This window comes from Stenella coeruleoalba (assembly GCF_951394435.1).
Source record: "Stenella coeruleoalba genome assembly, chromosome: 8".
Lineage (NCBI taxonomy): Eukaryota > Metazoa > Chordata > Mammalia > Artiodactyla > Delphinidae > Stenella > Stenella coeruleoalba.
Window position 1 is genome coordinate 100,011,704 of NC_137154.1, and position 17,964 is coordinate 100,029,667.

General features: G+C 41.8%; 1 protein-coding gene across 4 annotated transcripts; it reads left to right on the forward strand.

The window, feature by feature from the left end:
• The first annotated feature begins 803 nt into the window (after positions 1 to 803).
• EI24 (EI24 autophagy associated transmembrane protein) lies at positions 804 to 13,294 on the forward strand. 4 transcript variants are annotated; one of them, XM_079929129.1, is made up of 12 exons: positions 804 to 1,000; positions 2,413 to 2,559; positions 3,507 to 3,619; positions 6,687 to 6,832; positions 7,425 to 7,485; positions 8,342 to 8,408; positions 8,900 to 9,024; positions 9,342 to 9,461; positions 9,818 to 9,929; positions 10,612 to 10,723; positions 11,265 to 11,339; positions 12,278 to 13,294. In XM_079929129.1, exons 3-12 carry the CDS (start codon positions 3,578 to 3,580, stop codon positions 12,438 to 12,440), a joined length of 1,023 nt encoding a protein of 340 aa, XP_079785255.1. In that variant the 5' UTR covers positions 804 to 1,000; positions 2,413 to 2,559; positions 3,507 to 3,577; the 3' UTR covers positions 12,441 to 13,294. The 4 variants fall into 4 exon arrangements, with proteins under 4 accessions (XP_079785255.1, XP_079785257.1, XP_079785256.1 ...); XM_079929131.1 differs by lacking the exon at positions 2,413 to 2,559; XM_079929130.1 differs by lacking the exon at positions 804 to 1,000 and having other exon boundaries at positions 1,272 to 2,559.
• Positions 13,295 to 17,964: the final 4,670 nt, after the last annotated feature.

Consider the following 17,964-nt stretch of genomic DNA (forward strand, 5'->3'; position numbering starts at 1 on the left):
ATGGGGCTGGAAGTTGGGCAGGGTAGAAGAGGTCAACGACCCCACCCTCCCAGCCCACTGAACTAACTAGAGGAGAGTCAGGAGGTCTGGGTAGTTGTTCTGCCACTGACCTTGAGTAAGTCAGTTGATACCTGGGCTCACACTATGTAAGGTTATACTAAAGGGCTTCCAGTTGTAAAAATCTGATTTTATAGGTGGCCTGAGCAGAGCAGCTCTAAGCACACCTAGAGGTGAAGGAAAATAGGAAGTGGAGAAAAGAGGAAAAAATGGGGAATGAGAGATATAAGAGGCTGGGAATAGGGGAGAAAAAGTTATAGGTCAGGCTTGATGGTTCGATGCCAAGAAATTGCCGTCCCTGGGGTAGAGACGGACTGCTGGGGACAGAGATGAAAACAGTTTCATTTCTATTTACTTGATCGCTTTAATCTCAGCCAACACTTTGCTGTCAGAGAACACGCCTAATGCAGCCGAATTGCATGGCAGCTTGACCTATTCTTATTTTATGACTTGATTTAAACCCATCATTGCTTAGTACCCTTTGGTTACTGAAGTCTCCAACCAAAGAGACCAAGATACTTCTGCATTTTATTGTTCTGTTGTTAGGCTTCATAATAGAAAGACAAGCAAACCTGCAGAAGTAAATGGGAGAGAGCAAAGAACACGATATGGGATCAGGAAGGACGGCAAGCCCGGAAGCGGCGCGGGTGGGCCCAGAGGACGGACTGCATTTCCCAGGCTCAGTCACCACGCGGCCCCGCCCCCTCCGCCGCCGCGGCCCCGCCCCCTCCGCCCGGGCGGCTGGACTCTGCGCCCGCCCGACTTCCCAGCGGCCCTGTGCGGCCCGGGCATGCCCAGTGTGGGCGCAGCGGCCCCGGCCCTGGGAGCGCCCTGGCGCGAGTGGGTGGCCGGGCGCGAAGGGGTGCGGAGGGGCGTGGAGGAGCCGAGCGGGCCAGCGGTGGGCCAGGGTCCGGAGCCGGAGCCGCGGGGGCAAAGCTGCCGGGTAGGTGCAGTTCTGCCGAACCAGGCCCTGGCGCCGCGCAGCCTGCGCGCGCGGCAGGGGCCCCGGTGGCTAGGGCGGCGAGGGCGTGTGAGGGCAGTAGGGCCCGAGCGCGGGGTTGGGAGGTGCGGGTGGGGGCTGCGCGCGGGGACGCCTGGCGGGAAGGTGCTGCGGCGGCGGGGCAGGGCCGGGGCGCGGGACGCAGCCCGCGGTAGCCGGCGAGCCTCTGCCCAGGTGCGGCGCGGCTGTCTTTAGCTCCGCGCGTGACGGGATGTGAGCGTGCCCCGCGCCTCGTGCACGGCTGTGGTGGCGGAGGGAGACCAGCTTCCAGTCGGGTTTGCCAAGGAGCTGGGGGGGAAACGGGTCCGAAGGGACCTGTGGGCTCTGAGCATCCGGGGAGCCCGGTGGGATGTGAGGATGCTTACCTTTAGTGAAACTGGAGTGGGATGTGACAGCCTCCTGTCTTCCGGACTTGGGTTTCTGGGTTTAGTGACTTAGAAAGTACAGGACCGTGCCGCAGTAGATGCTTAATAAGTTCTCATGACTGTTTAGGAATTTAATGGCCAGTTGTATTTACAGGCTTACGAGACATTTTGTCCATGGGATGCTCGGGTTAAACAAAAATCCTCATCGCAAAACTTGAGTAAAAAGCCCCGACTGAGGGTTCAGACACCGGGGTTTTGAAGTTCGCTGTAGCCTTTCACGTGCTGTAATCTTGGGCAAGCCATTTAACTTTGGAGGTTCAGTTCCTCCGTCTGTGAAATGCTGTGAACCAGATGCATCTCACTTACGTCCACCACAGTTGGAGGGTTTCCTCCGTGTTATACAGTCTCTGGTCTCAAATCGTGGCAGGTTGCTTTTCTCCCTGCCTGAGCTTTTTGTCAAACCGGATAATATTTCTGGATATTCCGGATAATTCAAATAGGATCTGCATATAAAATTGAAGTGACTTGTCCTTCACAGGCCACTGTTGATCAGTAGGTAACCTGCCACTTGGTACTTGCAGAAGCCAGTTGTTAATGGCCATGGTTCAGGTAACACAGCTCCTCTCCTTGGATTAGGACCCACATGCTTCCAGCTGTGTCAGCACCTTGTGAGAAACCCAGACTAACTAATCGGCTTCCTTAAACTCCCACATTAGCTCATTCTGTAGTGGGATTATGTTTATGTAGAAGTTAAGTTTTTATTTTCATGTTACTGCACTTTGTACTCAAAACCTATGAAAAATTTTAATACTCTTAATTCATAGATGAGGAAGTAGATGGTTAAAAGTGAATCCATGATAATCTTTAGAAACTAGTGTCTTATATATCATCATTGAGCATTAACTATTCACCTGTCACTGAGTATCCTATCACTCAGGTGTTTTTTGTTTGTTTTTAAGTGGGAGCATTAACAAAAGTTTCTTACCCTAGAAACTTCTCTACCTGAAGTGAGTGCATCTGGGTAGGATTTGACCCAAGGAGAAGATGGTACATACAGTGTTGTGCAAGTTGCCTTCCCTCTGCTGTATTCCCTGCTCTTCCTGTTCTGGGTGGCAGTAGTCCAGTTGGGTCAATAAGGTACAGTTTGGTGAAGTGGTCATTAGGGAAAGTGTGCTTATGTTTTGAAATTCGAGGTGTATAGAAGCTGCCTGTGAAATTGTCATTATGGTCTATCTCTTAAATTAAGAATACCCTAGATTGGTTTAGTCAGGTTTGAGAATTTTAGAATCCCAAGTCCTAAATTAAATTTTTGAAAATGGGTTTTGCATTCATCTTAGACATTACATGGGAGCGTAGTATTTTAAAAATACTTATACACGTGAACTTTCGAGTTATTATTTTATGAAGCTAGATTTCTCATTCACCTAAGAAATAAATAAAATGGGAAAGCTGTAGTGTGTTAAAGAATGTTTATACACGTGGACTTAACCTTGTTTTGGCCTAGTTTAAAATTCATTGTTTCCTGCATGCTTGTTGAAATTGTACATATATGTATACATTTAAAGTTGGAAAACAGGGAAGGCATATTTGGGGGTCTTGGTGGGAAATTTCACATCATACTTTGAACTTATCTGTGTGCTGGAGGGCCCTGTGTATGAAGTGCATATTTAGTAATTTTTGTTAGAACTTTCCTTTTGCTCCTGTATTTGTATTCAAGTAACATCAAGCACAGATATTGCTTAGGAGGATATTGTAGTGTAATTATCACCCATCTCATGATCTCAAATCTCAAAAGTACTTGGGACGTGTAGGAGGGATAGTTAGGGACATCAAGGCCCAGAGAAGGGATTCCTAGTCCATGTAAAAGTGAAAGGGTGGTAAGTGATTTAAAAATTTATTGATTTCAGGTTTTTCAGTAGTTACAGGTGTAACTTCACTTAGTTAACAGTGCTAGTATCTACCTAAGTGCTAGAATCTGCTGCACTCCTATTAGAGAAGTATGTGGAAAACGCCAGCATGTAGAAATGTGCGTGAGTAACTTGAAGATAAATATTTTTCCCCGCTTATGCTCCGTCTGTTTCCAGGTGCTTCATGATGAGACATTTGGGGACACTTCTCTCTCCTTTGTGTAGTTGATAGTTTGGGCGGTGAAGAGATGGCTGACAGTGTCAAAACCTTTCTGCAGGACCTTGCCAGAGTGAGTACGTCAAGTCATCTTTTGACCCTTTTGCTGCAGGAACTGACTAGAAAATCCTTTAGGTATTTTTGAAATTTTTATTATGTTTGTTGGGTTCTTCACCTACAAGTTTTCATTCTAATCCACACTACTCGAGGGAGAGGTATTATCCTGCATCTCACAGAAGCTTGGGAGAACTGTCTAGTGAGTGTCTGTAGTATTGAAACCCTGTTCAGCTTGGCCCCAGACCCTCTTTTTTTTTTTTGATAAACTTTATTTATCAATATATATATAATTTTGGCCATGCCACATGGCTTATGAGATCTAGTTCCCCGACCAGGGATTGAACCCGGCCCTTGGCAGTGAGAGCGTGGAGTCCTAACCACTGCACCGCCAGGGAATTCCCTAAACTCGATTTTGGAATACTTTTAGAGTTGCAGGGCTGTACAGAGAACTCCCCTATATCCTTCACCAGGTTCTCCTAATGTTAACATCGTATGTAACCACGGTATGTTGTTGAAGACCAAGCAGTGAACATTGGTACAGTGCTATTACCTGAACTACTTTGTCCGGATCTACATTATAGGACCTGTCTTATTCTCCCATTCTACAAGGCGGAGATGATGATGCTCTGGAAAAACGTCCCATAGAGATCTGTTCAGGATGTAGTCACCCACATGACCAGTAGCATAACATTCCATTATAGTGGCTGTCTGAGGTCTAATGCCCTAGTTGTAGCCCCTGTAGCTCTATTCCCGGGAGCAGGAGAGAGGCCAGTTCTGACGGGGAGTGGAAGTGTTTAAAAGTTTATTATCTTTGAATCAAAGAGGGGGGAATTGAAGGAATATTTTAGAAGGGCCAAAGAGAATTCATGTGATCTTCTTTTAATACCTTATGTCCTTTTGTGTGATAAAATTTCAACCCTGGATCAGTTGTACAACGTGAACTTTGTGTGTCTCTCTGCCCCACTAGACTGTAAGTATCTCAGAAGTGGGGATGCTGTCATCATCCTAGCACATACTAGGCCCTAAGCCATTTGAACTTAACTATCTTAATTTTAAACTGTTTGTAGAAGATTTAGAAGTTAAAAAGCAAAATAAGATTAAACATTACTCATAGATAAAAGACCAGGTAGGTGCATGCTGCCAATTTATGCTCCTATCGGCAGGTACTTCATAAACTTGTCCATTTCTCTGTATCCTGACAGTTTTCTCTAAAATTTGTTTTGCTCATAACAATAGGTGAAAATGCCATTCTTAAATCCAGGTTGGCCATGGCTTCCAGAATGCCTTTTTCTGCTGCTGCTTTTTTTTTTTTCTTTTTTCTTTTTCTGGCTGCGTGGCATGTGGGACCTTAGTTCCCTGACCAGGGATCGAACCCGCACCCCCTGCATTGGAAGTGTGGAGTCTTAACCACTGGACCACCAGGGAAGTCCCCTTTTTTCTGCTTCTTGATGAAGTTGAATACCCTAGTCCTTCCCACTCTACTTTGGACATAAATCTGTTGTGGTACTTACTAAACTATACATTTTTATTTCTTTATTTTTTTCTTTTGGTTTACTTGTGTACTTTTCCTGCTGAGTTATAAGTTTCCTGAGCATTTCCATATGTTGTCTAGCTCATTGAAGATGCTCAATATGGGAGTGGGTGGATAAATGAGTGCAGTCCTTTGAACTGGATAATAGGCAGTTCTGATGTTTGTAGTAATAACAGTAATCTTTCTGCCATTGGGGCTCTTCCAGTCATTGGCAAGTGCCCCCGTCAGTGACTTATAGGCTTAACAGCCCTCTTCCTCAGCATACACTGTTTAAAGCCATTCTTCTCCAGCTACACTACAATGTTGTTTCTGTCTTATGTGGCATGCTCTTATCCTACCCCTTTGCACACTTTTACAGTGATTATTTCTTTGTGTCTTCCATTAGCCTTGGTCCAGCCCTGGTTCTTTCTTGAGACCAGTGTTTAATCTACCCTAGTATTGCTAGTTTAGTACAGGATGTAGATCGTACTTGTAGACATTAGATTGATATTGGAAGAGTATAGAGGAGGGCAATAACTTGGCTTTATAGTATCGGTAAGTGTTAGAGGGAGTAGAAAACCACTATTTTGCAACCATGTTATTCAAGATTGGTTTGGGCAAGAATTGTTAATTGATGCTAAATCTAGGGGAGAGGACTTGATGAGCAGGATATTTGCCTGGTCTCAGAAATGTCTGCCCACAGATTACTTATTAGTTGCAAGGACAAAAATTTGCAACCATACAATGGAGCTGGATAACACCTTGACTGAATATGTAAAATTGACATCACCAGCAAGGTGAGACAGACATCACATGCCTCTGGATGTAATATCTGGAAGGGCACACCATCACTTATGTGATATTCCTGCCAAAAATATGTAACCTGGGACCTAATCATGAGGACACAGACCTAAATTGAGGGCATCCCGTAAAATAACTGACCTGTATACTTCATAAAGGAAGACACACTAAGGAGCTGTTTCTGATTAAAGGAGACTGAAGAGATATGAGAGCTAAATGCAACATGTGATTCTGAACTGATGTCTGATACTTGAGGGGTAAAAATGCTATAGAGGGCATTACTGAGACAAATGGGGAAATTGGAATATGGACTGTAGATTAAACTGTTTCAATATTTAATTTCTTTAATAGATAACTATATCTATATATTTCCTAAGAACAATATTATTCTTAGGAAATATACACTGAACAATTAAAAGTAAAGAGGCATGACACAGCAACCTACTCAAATGATCTAAAAAATGTATATATACATATATATATATATATACACACATATATACATACATATATATATAAACAAGAATAAATAACAGTGTGGCAAAATAGCTGGTGAATCCTGAGAAAGGGTATTAGGGAGTTCTCTGTTCTTGTAGCTCTTCTGTAAATTGGGAATTATTTCAAAATACAAAAGTATCAAGGGTCCGCTAAGCTTTGTAGCAAACTAAGTACCATGATTTCCACTGTTATTTCATCACTTTCCTGTATGTAACTTTGGAAAGTCTTCTGATCCAAAATCTTCCCTCTTTAAAAGTAATACTCTTGTGTATAGGGAATCAAAGACTCCATCTGGGGAATTTGTACCATCTCAAAGCTAGATGCTCGAATTCAGCAAAAGAGAGAGGAGCAGCGTCGAAGAAGGGCAAGCAGTGTCCTGGCTCAGAGGAGAGCCCAGAGTATAGAGAGGAAGCAAGAGAGGTAAGGAGTGGAGGCTGATGTCAGAAAACATCTGAATTCCCTTCTGTGGGCACTTTAGGAAGTGATTAAACTTAGTATAGAATTCAGACACTACATAGTGACTTGGAGTTTCAATACCCCATTATTTGTCTTTTGTGCTTTCTCTCCAAAAAAAAGTTACAGGTGATTTCCCCCCACTCCCCTCACATTGAATTAAACTGGTGTCTAGCAGTAATCCTCGTTCAAAATGTCGTGGTGTTTAAAAGAAATCAGGATGGTGAATAGAGAGCCATAAAAAAATTACTTGGATTGGTGGATACTTCTAGGAGTGCCTGTGTGGATTTTGATAGAAGAAGCTCAGACATCCTCTTCTAGTCTCCAGTCTTGGAATTTAGAAAATATAGTTTTTTGTGTGTTTGGTTTTTTTAAGAAAAACTGCTTCTCTTGAAATATTTTTAGCCTTTTCTTATTGACATTAGGAGAGAACATTGGGATAACAGTAGGTGCTGGAAAAATAAAATGTCAGCAGAAGATGTAAAAAGGAGAGCTACTGAATGATACTATGGAAATAGCCTGTATGCCTTTTAAGCTAAATACATGTGGTCTTTTCCAGTGAACCACGTATTGTTAGTAGAATTTTTCAGTGCTGCGCTTGGAATGGTGGAGTATTCTGGGTAAGTACTTTTTCGTCAAATTCCAGGTGCCTTATAAGCATCTTTATTCAGATTATTTTGGTGTTCATGGTTCTCAACTGTCTTCTTGAAACTGAGACAGGTAGCTTTCGCCTGCTGATACGTGCTTAAGGCCACGACTCAGGATTCTGTGCACCTTCACTCATTTTATTCCCACTCAGAGAAAACTTGTATGTAAATGTCAGGAATAGATAGCCCTGAATATACACTTTTTTCTTAAATGACTTACAAGTTTTAATGTTAATAGGTAACAATTTCTTGTGACATTGTATGGACATTTTGGTTAAGAGCAACTATGAGGGCTCAGAGGGGAAAGAGATGGATATGGGCAAGCTTCTCCCTTTGTCTGGTCATAGCAATGTCCTCGAATTGATTACTATTGAAACTCATACCAGAAGGTTGCCTACAGCTGACTGAGAACCAACACAGGCTTAAGTGAAATTTGAGTACTTTGAAGAACAAATAGTTAAGTATTTTCTTGGACTTGAAATTCAGTATAATTCAACTTGTTAATCTAAACATTTCACAGATGTTTTTAGGTGTTAGCTTTAATTAATAAAATATGACTGTGTACTTAGTATATGCCTGTAGTTTGGTGTGACTACTAATTGAAATGTTCTTCTAGTCCCCCAGAAGTTTTACTGTTTTCGTAGGCAGTGTCAGGTTTGTACTCCTCAGCTGGAGAATTGGGAAATAGAACTGAGTCCAATTTTGGTACCACGTCAGGGCTCCTAATTTGTAAAAGACACTTCCATCTGGAAAATAATTACACTGAAGCTTGGAACTCCTGTTTTAAAGAAGGGCTTTTAATGTTTACCTTATTTCCTCTCTTCTTTAGTTCAGTCTCCTTTTGTTTTATCGAGTGTTTATTCCCGTGCTTCAGTCAGTAACGGCCCAAATTATTGGTAAGTATGTCCATTGCCGGGGTGGGAGGTGTTTCCCTGTGTCTCCCTCTATTGAATACTTCCTCTGTACCTGCAGCTTTAGATGTTTTTAACTCAAATCTCTCAACAACCCTTTGGGTATTGTTACAGATAGCATTTTATAGATGAGGAAATGGAAATTGGTTACCAAGGTTAAACCGTTAGTAAGTGGCATAGCTGGGATTTGAACCAGGGTGGTTTCCTGCATACAGTGTACTGCTGGTCACTGACATATCAGTCACCACCCGGTAAGCAGGTTCGTCTCAAGGTAAGCAGCACATCTCCGTGGCTACTCTGAATTGGAGTTGTGGCCAGAATTTGGTGTGTCTATGAAGAATAAGACTCTCTGAAATAGGTGCAGTGATGTGCTGGCAGGAAGCAAAGATGTACGTGTGTGGAGTAGGGGTTGCATATTTGGTCTTCTGGTTTTCCATTTCTCCAGTTAAACTAACAAGGCTTTCCGCCCTTCTTAGGTGACCCGTCACTACATGGGGATGTTTGGTCGTGGCTCGAGTTTTTCCTCACGTCAATTTTCAGTGCTCTTTGGGTGCTCCCCCTGTTTGTGCTTAGCAAAGTTGTGAATGCAATTTGGTTTCAGGTAGGTCCAGGGCAGAATGGAGTGTGGGTTTTATGGCATAATGGATCGCCAGGTGGCAGGTTTCAGCCTGCGAAGTTAGTGGCCATGTAGGGAGCGATTTCACCGCCTTAACTTTTCTTGGTCAAGCAGCCAGTGGGTGATCTCTGTGCTCTTGTAAAATGGAGTTATCCTCTCAGGTCACCAGAGCATCTCATGGCCAGATGTCCAGGGGCTTTTCTCCCCTGGCAGGTCTCATGGCAGATCAGTGGCCTTAGCTTTGGGGCTGGGTATTGAGGCCACTTAATTCATGTTTTGCTGAGCTCCTTTCTCTCTTACAGGATATAGCTGACCTGGCCTTCGAGGTATCAGGGAGGAAGCCTCACCCATTCCCTAGTGTCAGCAAAATAATTGCTGACATGCTCTTCAACCTTTTGCTGCAGGCTCTTTTCCTCCTCCAGGTGAGACTGGCCTTCTGGGCACATGGAGCAGATTAAGAAAAGAAGATTCACTAGAGGGAGCTTCACAAAGACAGGGTGTCACATTTATACCCAGCAGATACGTTTATGGGAGGCAATGATTTGTAAATCATTTTTTCACAGAAACAACTAGAGACTTAAAATCATAAAATGGTAAAGAAACATGAATTTGCCTGCTCCTCCCTGCCACCCTGAGCATTCTTCACTCTCCTGCTATTTAGAAACTTGAGAAGCAACTATCAGGCTATCTGGGTAGAGAGTGATGACTCAGAGTGGCAGGTGAACAGTGTCAGGTCTCTGAAGCTTTGGAATTAAGATTTTCCATACTTGTTCTTCAGGGGATGTTTGTGAGTCTCTTTCCCATCCATCTTGTTGGTCAGCTGGTTAGTCTCCTGCATATGTCTCTTCTCTACTCACTATACTGCTTCGAATATCGTTGGTTCAATAAAGGTAAGCCTGTCTAAAGAAACTCAGAACTTGGAGGCCCAATTTGGAAATGGTGCTGCTAAGTAGACTTCTTAAATTCTTCAATACTTAGGCCCTTGGCAAATCGTCTTTGTAATGAAGCAGCCTTTTTGGCAAGAGGGGACTTAGATTTGGCTTGGGGGGGTTAACCCTTAACTTTGTTGCTGGGGAATGTAGCAGTGTAGCATCATCCTTATGGAGCTTAATGTCACGTAGCTCTGACAGCCATAAGATGGCATAAATGAGCACGAGTTATTTTGAATTAGAGAAATTAATTTGACGTTGGTGCATACAGATTATTTTGGGGGATATTTTGAAAGTCCTTGGCATATTTGGGTGTGGTTGGTTGAAAGGGGTTAATTGATTCCTAGAGGATAGCTGCCTTTTTTTGATTCTTGCTTTGTTCAAGACTAATACTTACAAAGGATTCTGGTGTTGTAATTCAGAATTCACTTAGCCTGCCAGTTTTGAAATTGTGATTGTTCATTTGTAAAACCTTCGCATAGAAGCTTTATCAGATTTGGACAATTCTAATTTATATGCTTTAGTTGTATTCTAAATGGCAGGTCTGTACCTACAACTCAAACCTCAAATAAATTGTCTACCATATTTAGTCATTTGACTAAAAGGAAATATGCAGCCTAATTGTATTGGCTCCTTGTTTTAGGAATTGAAATGCACCAGCGATTGTCAAACATAGAAAGGAATTGGCCTTACTACTTTGGATTCGGTCTGCCCTTGGCTTTCCTCACAGCAATGCAGTCCTCCTACATTGTCAGGTAATTTGACTATAGGGACTTGAAGGGGACTGGTAAAAATACTCAGTGTAGGGAGCACCTTCTGTATGCCTGGTTCTGTGCTAGGCATTCTGCATTCTTATTTGGCCATCAGGAGGTCTGTAGGATTTTTTCTCCCTGACAGATAGTCATAGACATTTGTCAGTTAGCTTTTTTTTTTTTTTTTGCCCCGTTTTGCGGCATGCTTAGTTCCCCAACCAGGGATTGAACCCGTGCCCCCAGCAGTGGAAGTGCAGAGTCCTAACCACTGGACTGCCAGGGAATTCTCAGCATTAAAATATAGTCTGCATGATCATATATGCCATATTCTTTCTTCTGTTTTGCTTCCTTGAACAATGTTAAACATAGCCAGCGCTTAGAAAAATCCTTTTTTTTTTTTTTTTAAAGATGTGTTTGATACATTAAGGGTCCATCAAGCCATGATATTTAGCACTGGAGGCAAAGAACTTTGGGCTTCTAATATCTTCAAAGTCATGGCTGTTTTGAAGGTGACTAATTCTTTCTTTTTTTTTTTTTTAAACAGTGGCTGCCTATTCTCTATCCTCTTTCCTTTATTCATTATCAGCGCCAATGAAGCAAAGACCCCTGGCAAAGCATAGTAAGTATTAGCCAGTATTAGCTAAAATGTATTAAGTTTTTTTGGTCTAAAGTGTTGGGGCCATAACACTGCAATCATGTGAATGAGACATTTTTGTTAAGGTTTTTTAAAAATAACCTTACTTTGCAGGAAACTATTAATATACAGTTCAACAAGAGAAACACTTCTGGGATGTATCCCAAAATTTTCCCCATGCATATGTGCACATATGTGTTTCAGAAATTGCTGCTATTATACATATTCTTAAAATGTAACAGTTCACCGAATAAGGCACTTATACCTGTAGTTGAGCTCATTTTGTAAGAATGGCCAACTTTATAAAAATAGTGGGCCATGTGCTCTGGCTACAGGAGTTTATTGATAATGACAGTAAAACAAAGTATTTTAAAATGAATCTTTAGTAACACTAGCACTCTGAAAGTTTTATCACTTCAGAGAAAAGCCCAATCTTTTGATCAGTTTTGGTTAAGTCAGTGAGGATATACTTATTAGAAATTTCCAATCTGCTTTGGGTTCTTGCATGTTCTTGCTATCCAGTAAATGCTAAGTGTGTATCTTAACGTAACTAACTTTCTCTTGAAGCTCTCCTGAAAATGAAATACACATAGCATATGATATCTTCAGACACAGCTTGAAGTTTGTACCCTAGAAAGGTACTTCTTGAATCAGAATTAATCTAAAATAGAACTTTATTTCCTCTAAGCCCCGATACTGCAAATGGTGATACTACTGCACTTCTGACAGGACCCAGTGCATTCTTTAGTTGCTGCCTGTTTAATCTGTGTGTCTAACCTCTGTACATGCTTGGTCAAATTTCTGGTGTCTTGTTTTCCCCTGTATCATTTTAAATTGAAAGTAGTCAAGTAAGTTGTCAAATAATTAAAACAATTTTGCTCAACTGGGGGTGTCTAACAGGTTGGGTCTCTTTTGCCTTTTAGCCTTTTCCAATTGCGCCTGTTCTCCTTGGTGGTTTTCTTAAGCAACAGACTCTTCCACAAGACGGTCTACCTGCAGTCTGCCCTGAGTAGTTCAACTTCTGCAGAGAAGTTCCCCTCACCACACCCATCTCCTGCCAAACTGAAGGCTGCTGAGGGCCACTGAGTCGCCTGCCACCCAGAGGGGATGGGTGGGATTGGAAGGATGCCGCGTCAGCTCTTTTTCTTATTCACCTCCCCGACCAGGGAAGGCAGGACCCACTCTGCCAAGGGCCCTGTGCATATTACCTTCTCTCTGAGGAATCGGGATTTTTGTCTGGTGCACGTAAGGCAGAATCGTCCTGACACCAGTATGGATTTTAAACACCGGTGAGTCTGAAAGGACCACAGGTTTTTCTGCAGCTCTTTTCTAGCATTTGCCAGCCCCCGTGCCTGGACTGATTTGAATACTTTTTCTCCCTGTGCCATTTATCCTCCCACCTCCCCTTCCTGCCTTCCACCACCCTTGGATGAATGGATTTTTGTAATTCTAGTTGTTGTATTTTGTGGACCTGTTGTTTTGGTTTTTCTGTGAAGCACACTTATTGGACGTGGGAAGTAAAGGAGACTCTGCTGCTCCTGGTCACTCCCGTTACAGCCATCACTGTCTTGTTTCTTATAACTCAGGCTAGATTTGGTCTCTTGCTCCACTGCAAAAAAAAACAAGCCTGAAGAGATGGGACAGGAGGAAAGACCTCACAGCCAGATCTGCTGGGTTTTGAGGAGTGGTTTTCTTTCTTCCCCTTGAAGGGGAAAAAGCTTTTTTCACTGGTACATTTAAAGCTCCCCCAGCTATAGGGAGGTACCAATTTTGGACAAGTGCCACTGCAACACAGAATGCTCAGAGAACCTGAACTTTTAAACTCTGGAGGTCTGAACTTTATTGTTGGTCACTGCTGGGTCTGTCTGGTATTTCAAAGGAATATTGGGTGCTGCAAATAGGAACTGAAGGGGTAAACTTATTAAACCCATTAAACCTGTGATTGGTTGGTGTTTTCCTGTCATTTTAAAGAGACTAAATGTGAGGGGAGGGGCAGGCGTCAAAGCACTTGTACAGTTTTAAGACATCACAAACGTGAGCTTGTTTCCCACAAATGTGTAATGGTTGAAATTTACAAGTCACTTCAAGAAACATATGCATGGAACCCAGGACTTGTCTTGGATAATTTGGAAGATTAGTTCTGAAAAATGTTCCTTGAAGAAGCTTGGGTTATGTGATTATAATCATGTTAACATCTTGTGAAAGAATTTGGGATTGAGTTGTTTTAAAGTCTATATGTGCATCCGTCCTGTGTACTCATGAAGGAAGAGAGGGCCTTCTAGACTTCAAGAATTGAACATTCTCATTAGGGAAGAGATTAGACATTTGGTTAACAGAAACCTTTACTATGTACAGGACAAAGTAAGGATTTAAAAATCGTTGCCAGCAGATGTGAACCAAATTTGAATATAGAGGTGTTAAAATAGTGGGTATTTTGGAAGTAGGTGTTTCCAGCTCATGAACAAAAAATTGTAAAAGACAGTTTAAGATTTATTTTCAGTATCCCCCTGGTCATTTGACAGTAGTATTGCAGAGAACTACTTCCAGGTTGCCGAGGGGTTGGTTGAAGAAGACCTCAGGATTTCATCAGCTTGCAACTGATCAGCGACTGCCTTACTTAAGATTAGTTGTTGTAGTTTTTAAAATGAGATTAAAATGGCCGCATCTTTGCTGCCTGAAATTTGTATTTGTGTCAGCTAAGCTGGTCTTAGAAGGGTGAGGGAAGTTGAGTAGAGGAAGGCAAGTGATATTATCCAGCACTGTGCCTGGCTATAGAAAATGCTGTAAGTCACTGGATGTGAGGAATCTGTAAAGTTTTATTAGTGTAACTGAGAGGCCAGGCCTGTACAAAGGCTAGATTACCAAATGTCTATTGTTGTAGGTATTCCTAATTTCATGAGATGTACACAAAAGCAGTGTAAACTTCTCTTTTCACTAGCATATGGGCAGTCAGGGCAGCGATTAGGAAATTGGGATCAAAGGGAGAGTAGGCTCTGTTTTTGCCAAGTTCAGAATGGCAGTTTAAGGCAGACTAATAGTAACTGAAAATAAGGGAGGGCACATCACTACAGACGAAAGTGAGAGCTTGAGTTTCAATCATACAGCCAGGAGGATCTAAGGAATCATGTTCACAAATCTCTCTTCAGGGGCAGACATCACAGCTTGGACAGGTATGTGTGTTGAAAACATGACCCTTTTATCCTATCTAGAGCTGAGTTGTCCATTATAGTAACTGTACAAAGTAAATGCTTTCTAGACCTGAGTATGTTAAGTCTGTTGGAAACTTTTAAATGGACAAATTCATGCACTCACTTGTTCATTGCTCTGCACTTGGTAAGGGGCCAAGAGAAAATTTAAGAGAAATTGTGACAAACTGGAATAAACCCAGAAGAGGGCAACTAATGGTTAGGGGTTTGTGAACCACCTTAAAGGATAACTTCTGTGGGAATAAAAGGGCAACTGTAGTTGTTCACTGTTCATTTTCCATCCACTTACTTTCTGATTATAGAAGTAGTACATTTGTTCAGCTTCTGTGCTCCGTGGTTACCTGTGTGGAGGTTGCTCTGGTAGATGTTACTGGTTCTTCAGTAGTGATGGAAGGCTGTTCAGCAGTCATCTCACCAACCCCCTTCTTTGCCCCCACCCTAACATTCCTCCTGTGCTATCATTCAACCCACAGAAGCTATAAGGAAGCTGACTCCAGGTCAGTGTAAGTTTGGTCTTTTTAACAATGAGAGCTGTACATTCAGTGAAATATTTTGGATAAACCTAAAGCGAGTCCATAGAACCAGTAAAGGATCAAGTGAGGGGAACAGATGACTTAAGTACGTAACAGTCGTTTGAGCGCTTTCTCTGTCAGGCTCTGCAAGGCACTGGGGATTCAAGGGTGAACCAAAAAGATGACTGCTGTCCTCTTGGACCTAACGATACTGTGTAGGAGACTGAGAAATGATCAAATTCTTAAGAATTACGTGTTCAAATAACTATTATTTTCCATAGGTCTCAAAGTTGGATAAAACATTGGAATTCAGAGAATCTTTGAGTAGGAAAAGAGATTATGCCATGTGTTCAGGCTTCCATCCTTGGACTCATTCTCTGATTTCAAGTTTAAATGTTGTACCTTCAGACCTGTGGGACAAAGAGTAACCATTTGATCGTTTAGATAAGTAGTTCTTAACCATGGGTTAACAGCAGCATCATTTCAGGAGCTTTTCTAAGGTCCCACCTGGACCTGGAGGAAATTTAAGTAATTCTAGAAATAAAAGTTAACAAATTCTAATAACTACTTTCATAGAAACTTGGTAAACTATTGCATCCATGAAGTAAGAACAGATTGTGAAAAGGGGACAGAATAGGAAGGTTCTTGGAAGTTAAAACAGTTGTGGAAATAAAATGAGATGGCTTATAGAAGTGATGCCGAGGATGCTAAATTAGAGAACTACAATGTAAAATTGAGGAAATTTCTCAGAACAAAGAGCAAAAAGATTAAGACATGGAAAAAGTTAAGAATCGTGGAGGTATCCTAGAATCAGATCTGACATTTGTTTCAGAAAATGAGAACAGAAGCATGGAGACAATAAAATCAGGACATTTTCGGGACTTAAACGATGAAAATTGGACTTTTCATATAGATGCTTTTCATTGCCAAGTGAAAAGCAATGAAAGGAAGAAAAAAACCAAAAAACCAGATGGGATCTCTATGGAGAAACACCAGGAAAATAGGTTACCTCCAAGAGACTGACTCACATTGCTATTAGACTTCTCAAGAACAACTCTGAGTAATAGAAGATAAAATTGTAGTGCCTTGAAAGTATGCTTTTATGTGTGCTTGTCTGTATATGGGATGGGTGGGTCCCAATTTCGTTCTTAGAACTCTAAACCTAGCTATGCTATCAAGGACAAAATAAAGGCATTGTTTGCTTTCCATTCAGCTTTTCTGGAAAAGTTACTTGAATCTATCGAAGTGAAAATTCCAAGAAATAAATGACTAATTAAAACAAACACCCAACCAAACAACATGAAACAGTGGAATCAGAGTGCATTGAGAAGAAATCTTGATAATACAGCTATACAGCATACTTGGAAAGGTGGGTTCGGGGGAGAACATCTTCAAGAAGAAAACGTACTGTTACTCTGGTCTGCTCCAGGTGAGATGAAGACATGTTTCTTTCGATCAATAATATAAAAGGTAAGTAGACACTTCCGGAAAGACTAAAAGCTCCACATGAATGACAACTCCTATAAAGCAAGCTAAAAATAGCATTATTTTAAGCAACTCATAGGACTGTAAAAAGTTTTTCGGAACCAAATCAAAACTTCTGGTCCAATAAGTCAGGAGGGAGAGAGATTAACTGATACCCTGAATGTTCGTGTATAATCTCTGGGTTTATAATAACTATAATTTTCCCCATGATTTTGCCATCCAGACTTTTACTTGTAAGATAAGCCTTTCCCTATCAACTGATATTAAAGAATCATCCTAAAAAATAGCATTAGATTTTTTAGAAATTGTTACTGGAGTACAGTTGATTCTTGGCTTAGATTTTGAACTGTATTCTTTAGTAGTATATTTTGACTTCTGAAAAAGCTGACTTAATTGTACCACCTGGAAAGTCAAACATATCCCTTTAAGAAACAGGTTTAGTAATTAAAAAAAAAAAGAACCTCGATATCTTAAATGTTCTTGAAGCAGTATTTTTTTTATGTAAAGGAATCTTTCTAATTTTAATTCCTTTTTTTTTTTTTAAAGAAAAACTCGTTTTGAAGAAGCATTTGCTTGAAGTTCTGCAGTTCCTTCAGGTTCAGCTTCATTTTCCTTCTGTTAATAAAATTACACTGAACACATTATAAATACAAAACGAAAAAGCAGATCTATTGACTCATCCTGGGGTGAACCTGGTCGTGTATATTTTGAAAACTACACGTGATTTTGAAGTACTGATTTAATATGCTTTCAGTAAGTTTAGTCGGTTGCATTCAACAGTAGAGTAACCGCGAAGAGAAAGGAGTGCCGCAGGCACTAAATTTGAACAGTTGCCGGATGCTACCATTTTTGTCGGTGTGGCTCGCGCTCACTGAGATGTGTAGGGAGTGGGAGTGCGTGTCCGAGAGATGATGGAATTGGCTGCTGAAACTTCGCCCCCTTCCGTGCCTTCAAGCAACGTTTCTTTATGTGTGAGGAGAGAAGGGGAAGAGAGGCAAGGCAGCTGTCACTGGCAGGTTACTTACAAAGGGGTGAGCAAAGCACCGCCAGGCTGCAAGCTGGTTCCAGGAAGAAGCTTGTCTACGCTTTGGGAGGACCGCCTCTGCGACCGTGTGGGACTCAGCCCGCGGCGTAGATTCTTCCCACCGAACCCCGACGACCTCTTTAGCCCTAGGCATGCTCATTCACGAGGTCAGGGGCTTAAGAAAGGGAAATAAATGCCTCGTGACATTTGCAGGGCTCTTGTACATCGCAGTTTACCGGAGCAAAGTCAAACAGCTCTTGAGCGAACTGTCAGACAAGATCTTGCACAAGATGTAGAGGTCTGGACCGGGAAACGATTGAGGTTTCATTGAGAATAGGTAGAAAATTCTTCCCACCTCTCCTTTAACCTTATATTAGGCAACA

Coding starts and splice junctions, on each gene's coding strand:
- EI24 (XM_079929129.1), top strand. CDS start 3,578: ATGGCTGACAGTGTCAAAACCTTTCTGCAGGACCTTGCCAGA. Junction 9,025..9,341: donor TGAATGCAATTTGGTTTCAG/GTAGGTCCAGGG, acceptor TCTCTCTTACAG/GATATAGCTGACCTGGCCTT. Junction 11,340..12,277: donor AAGACCCCTGGCAAAGCATA/GTAAGTATTAGC, acceptor TTTGCCTTTTAG/CCTTTTCCAATTGCGCCTGT.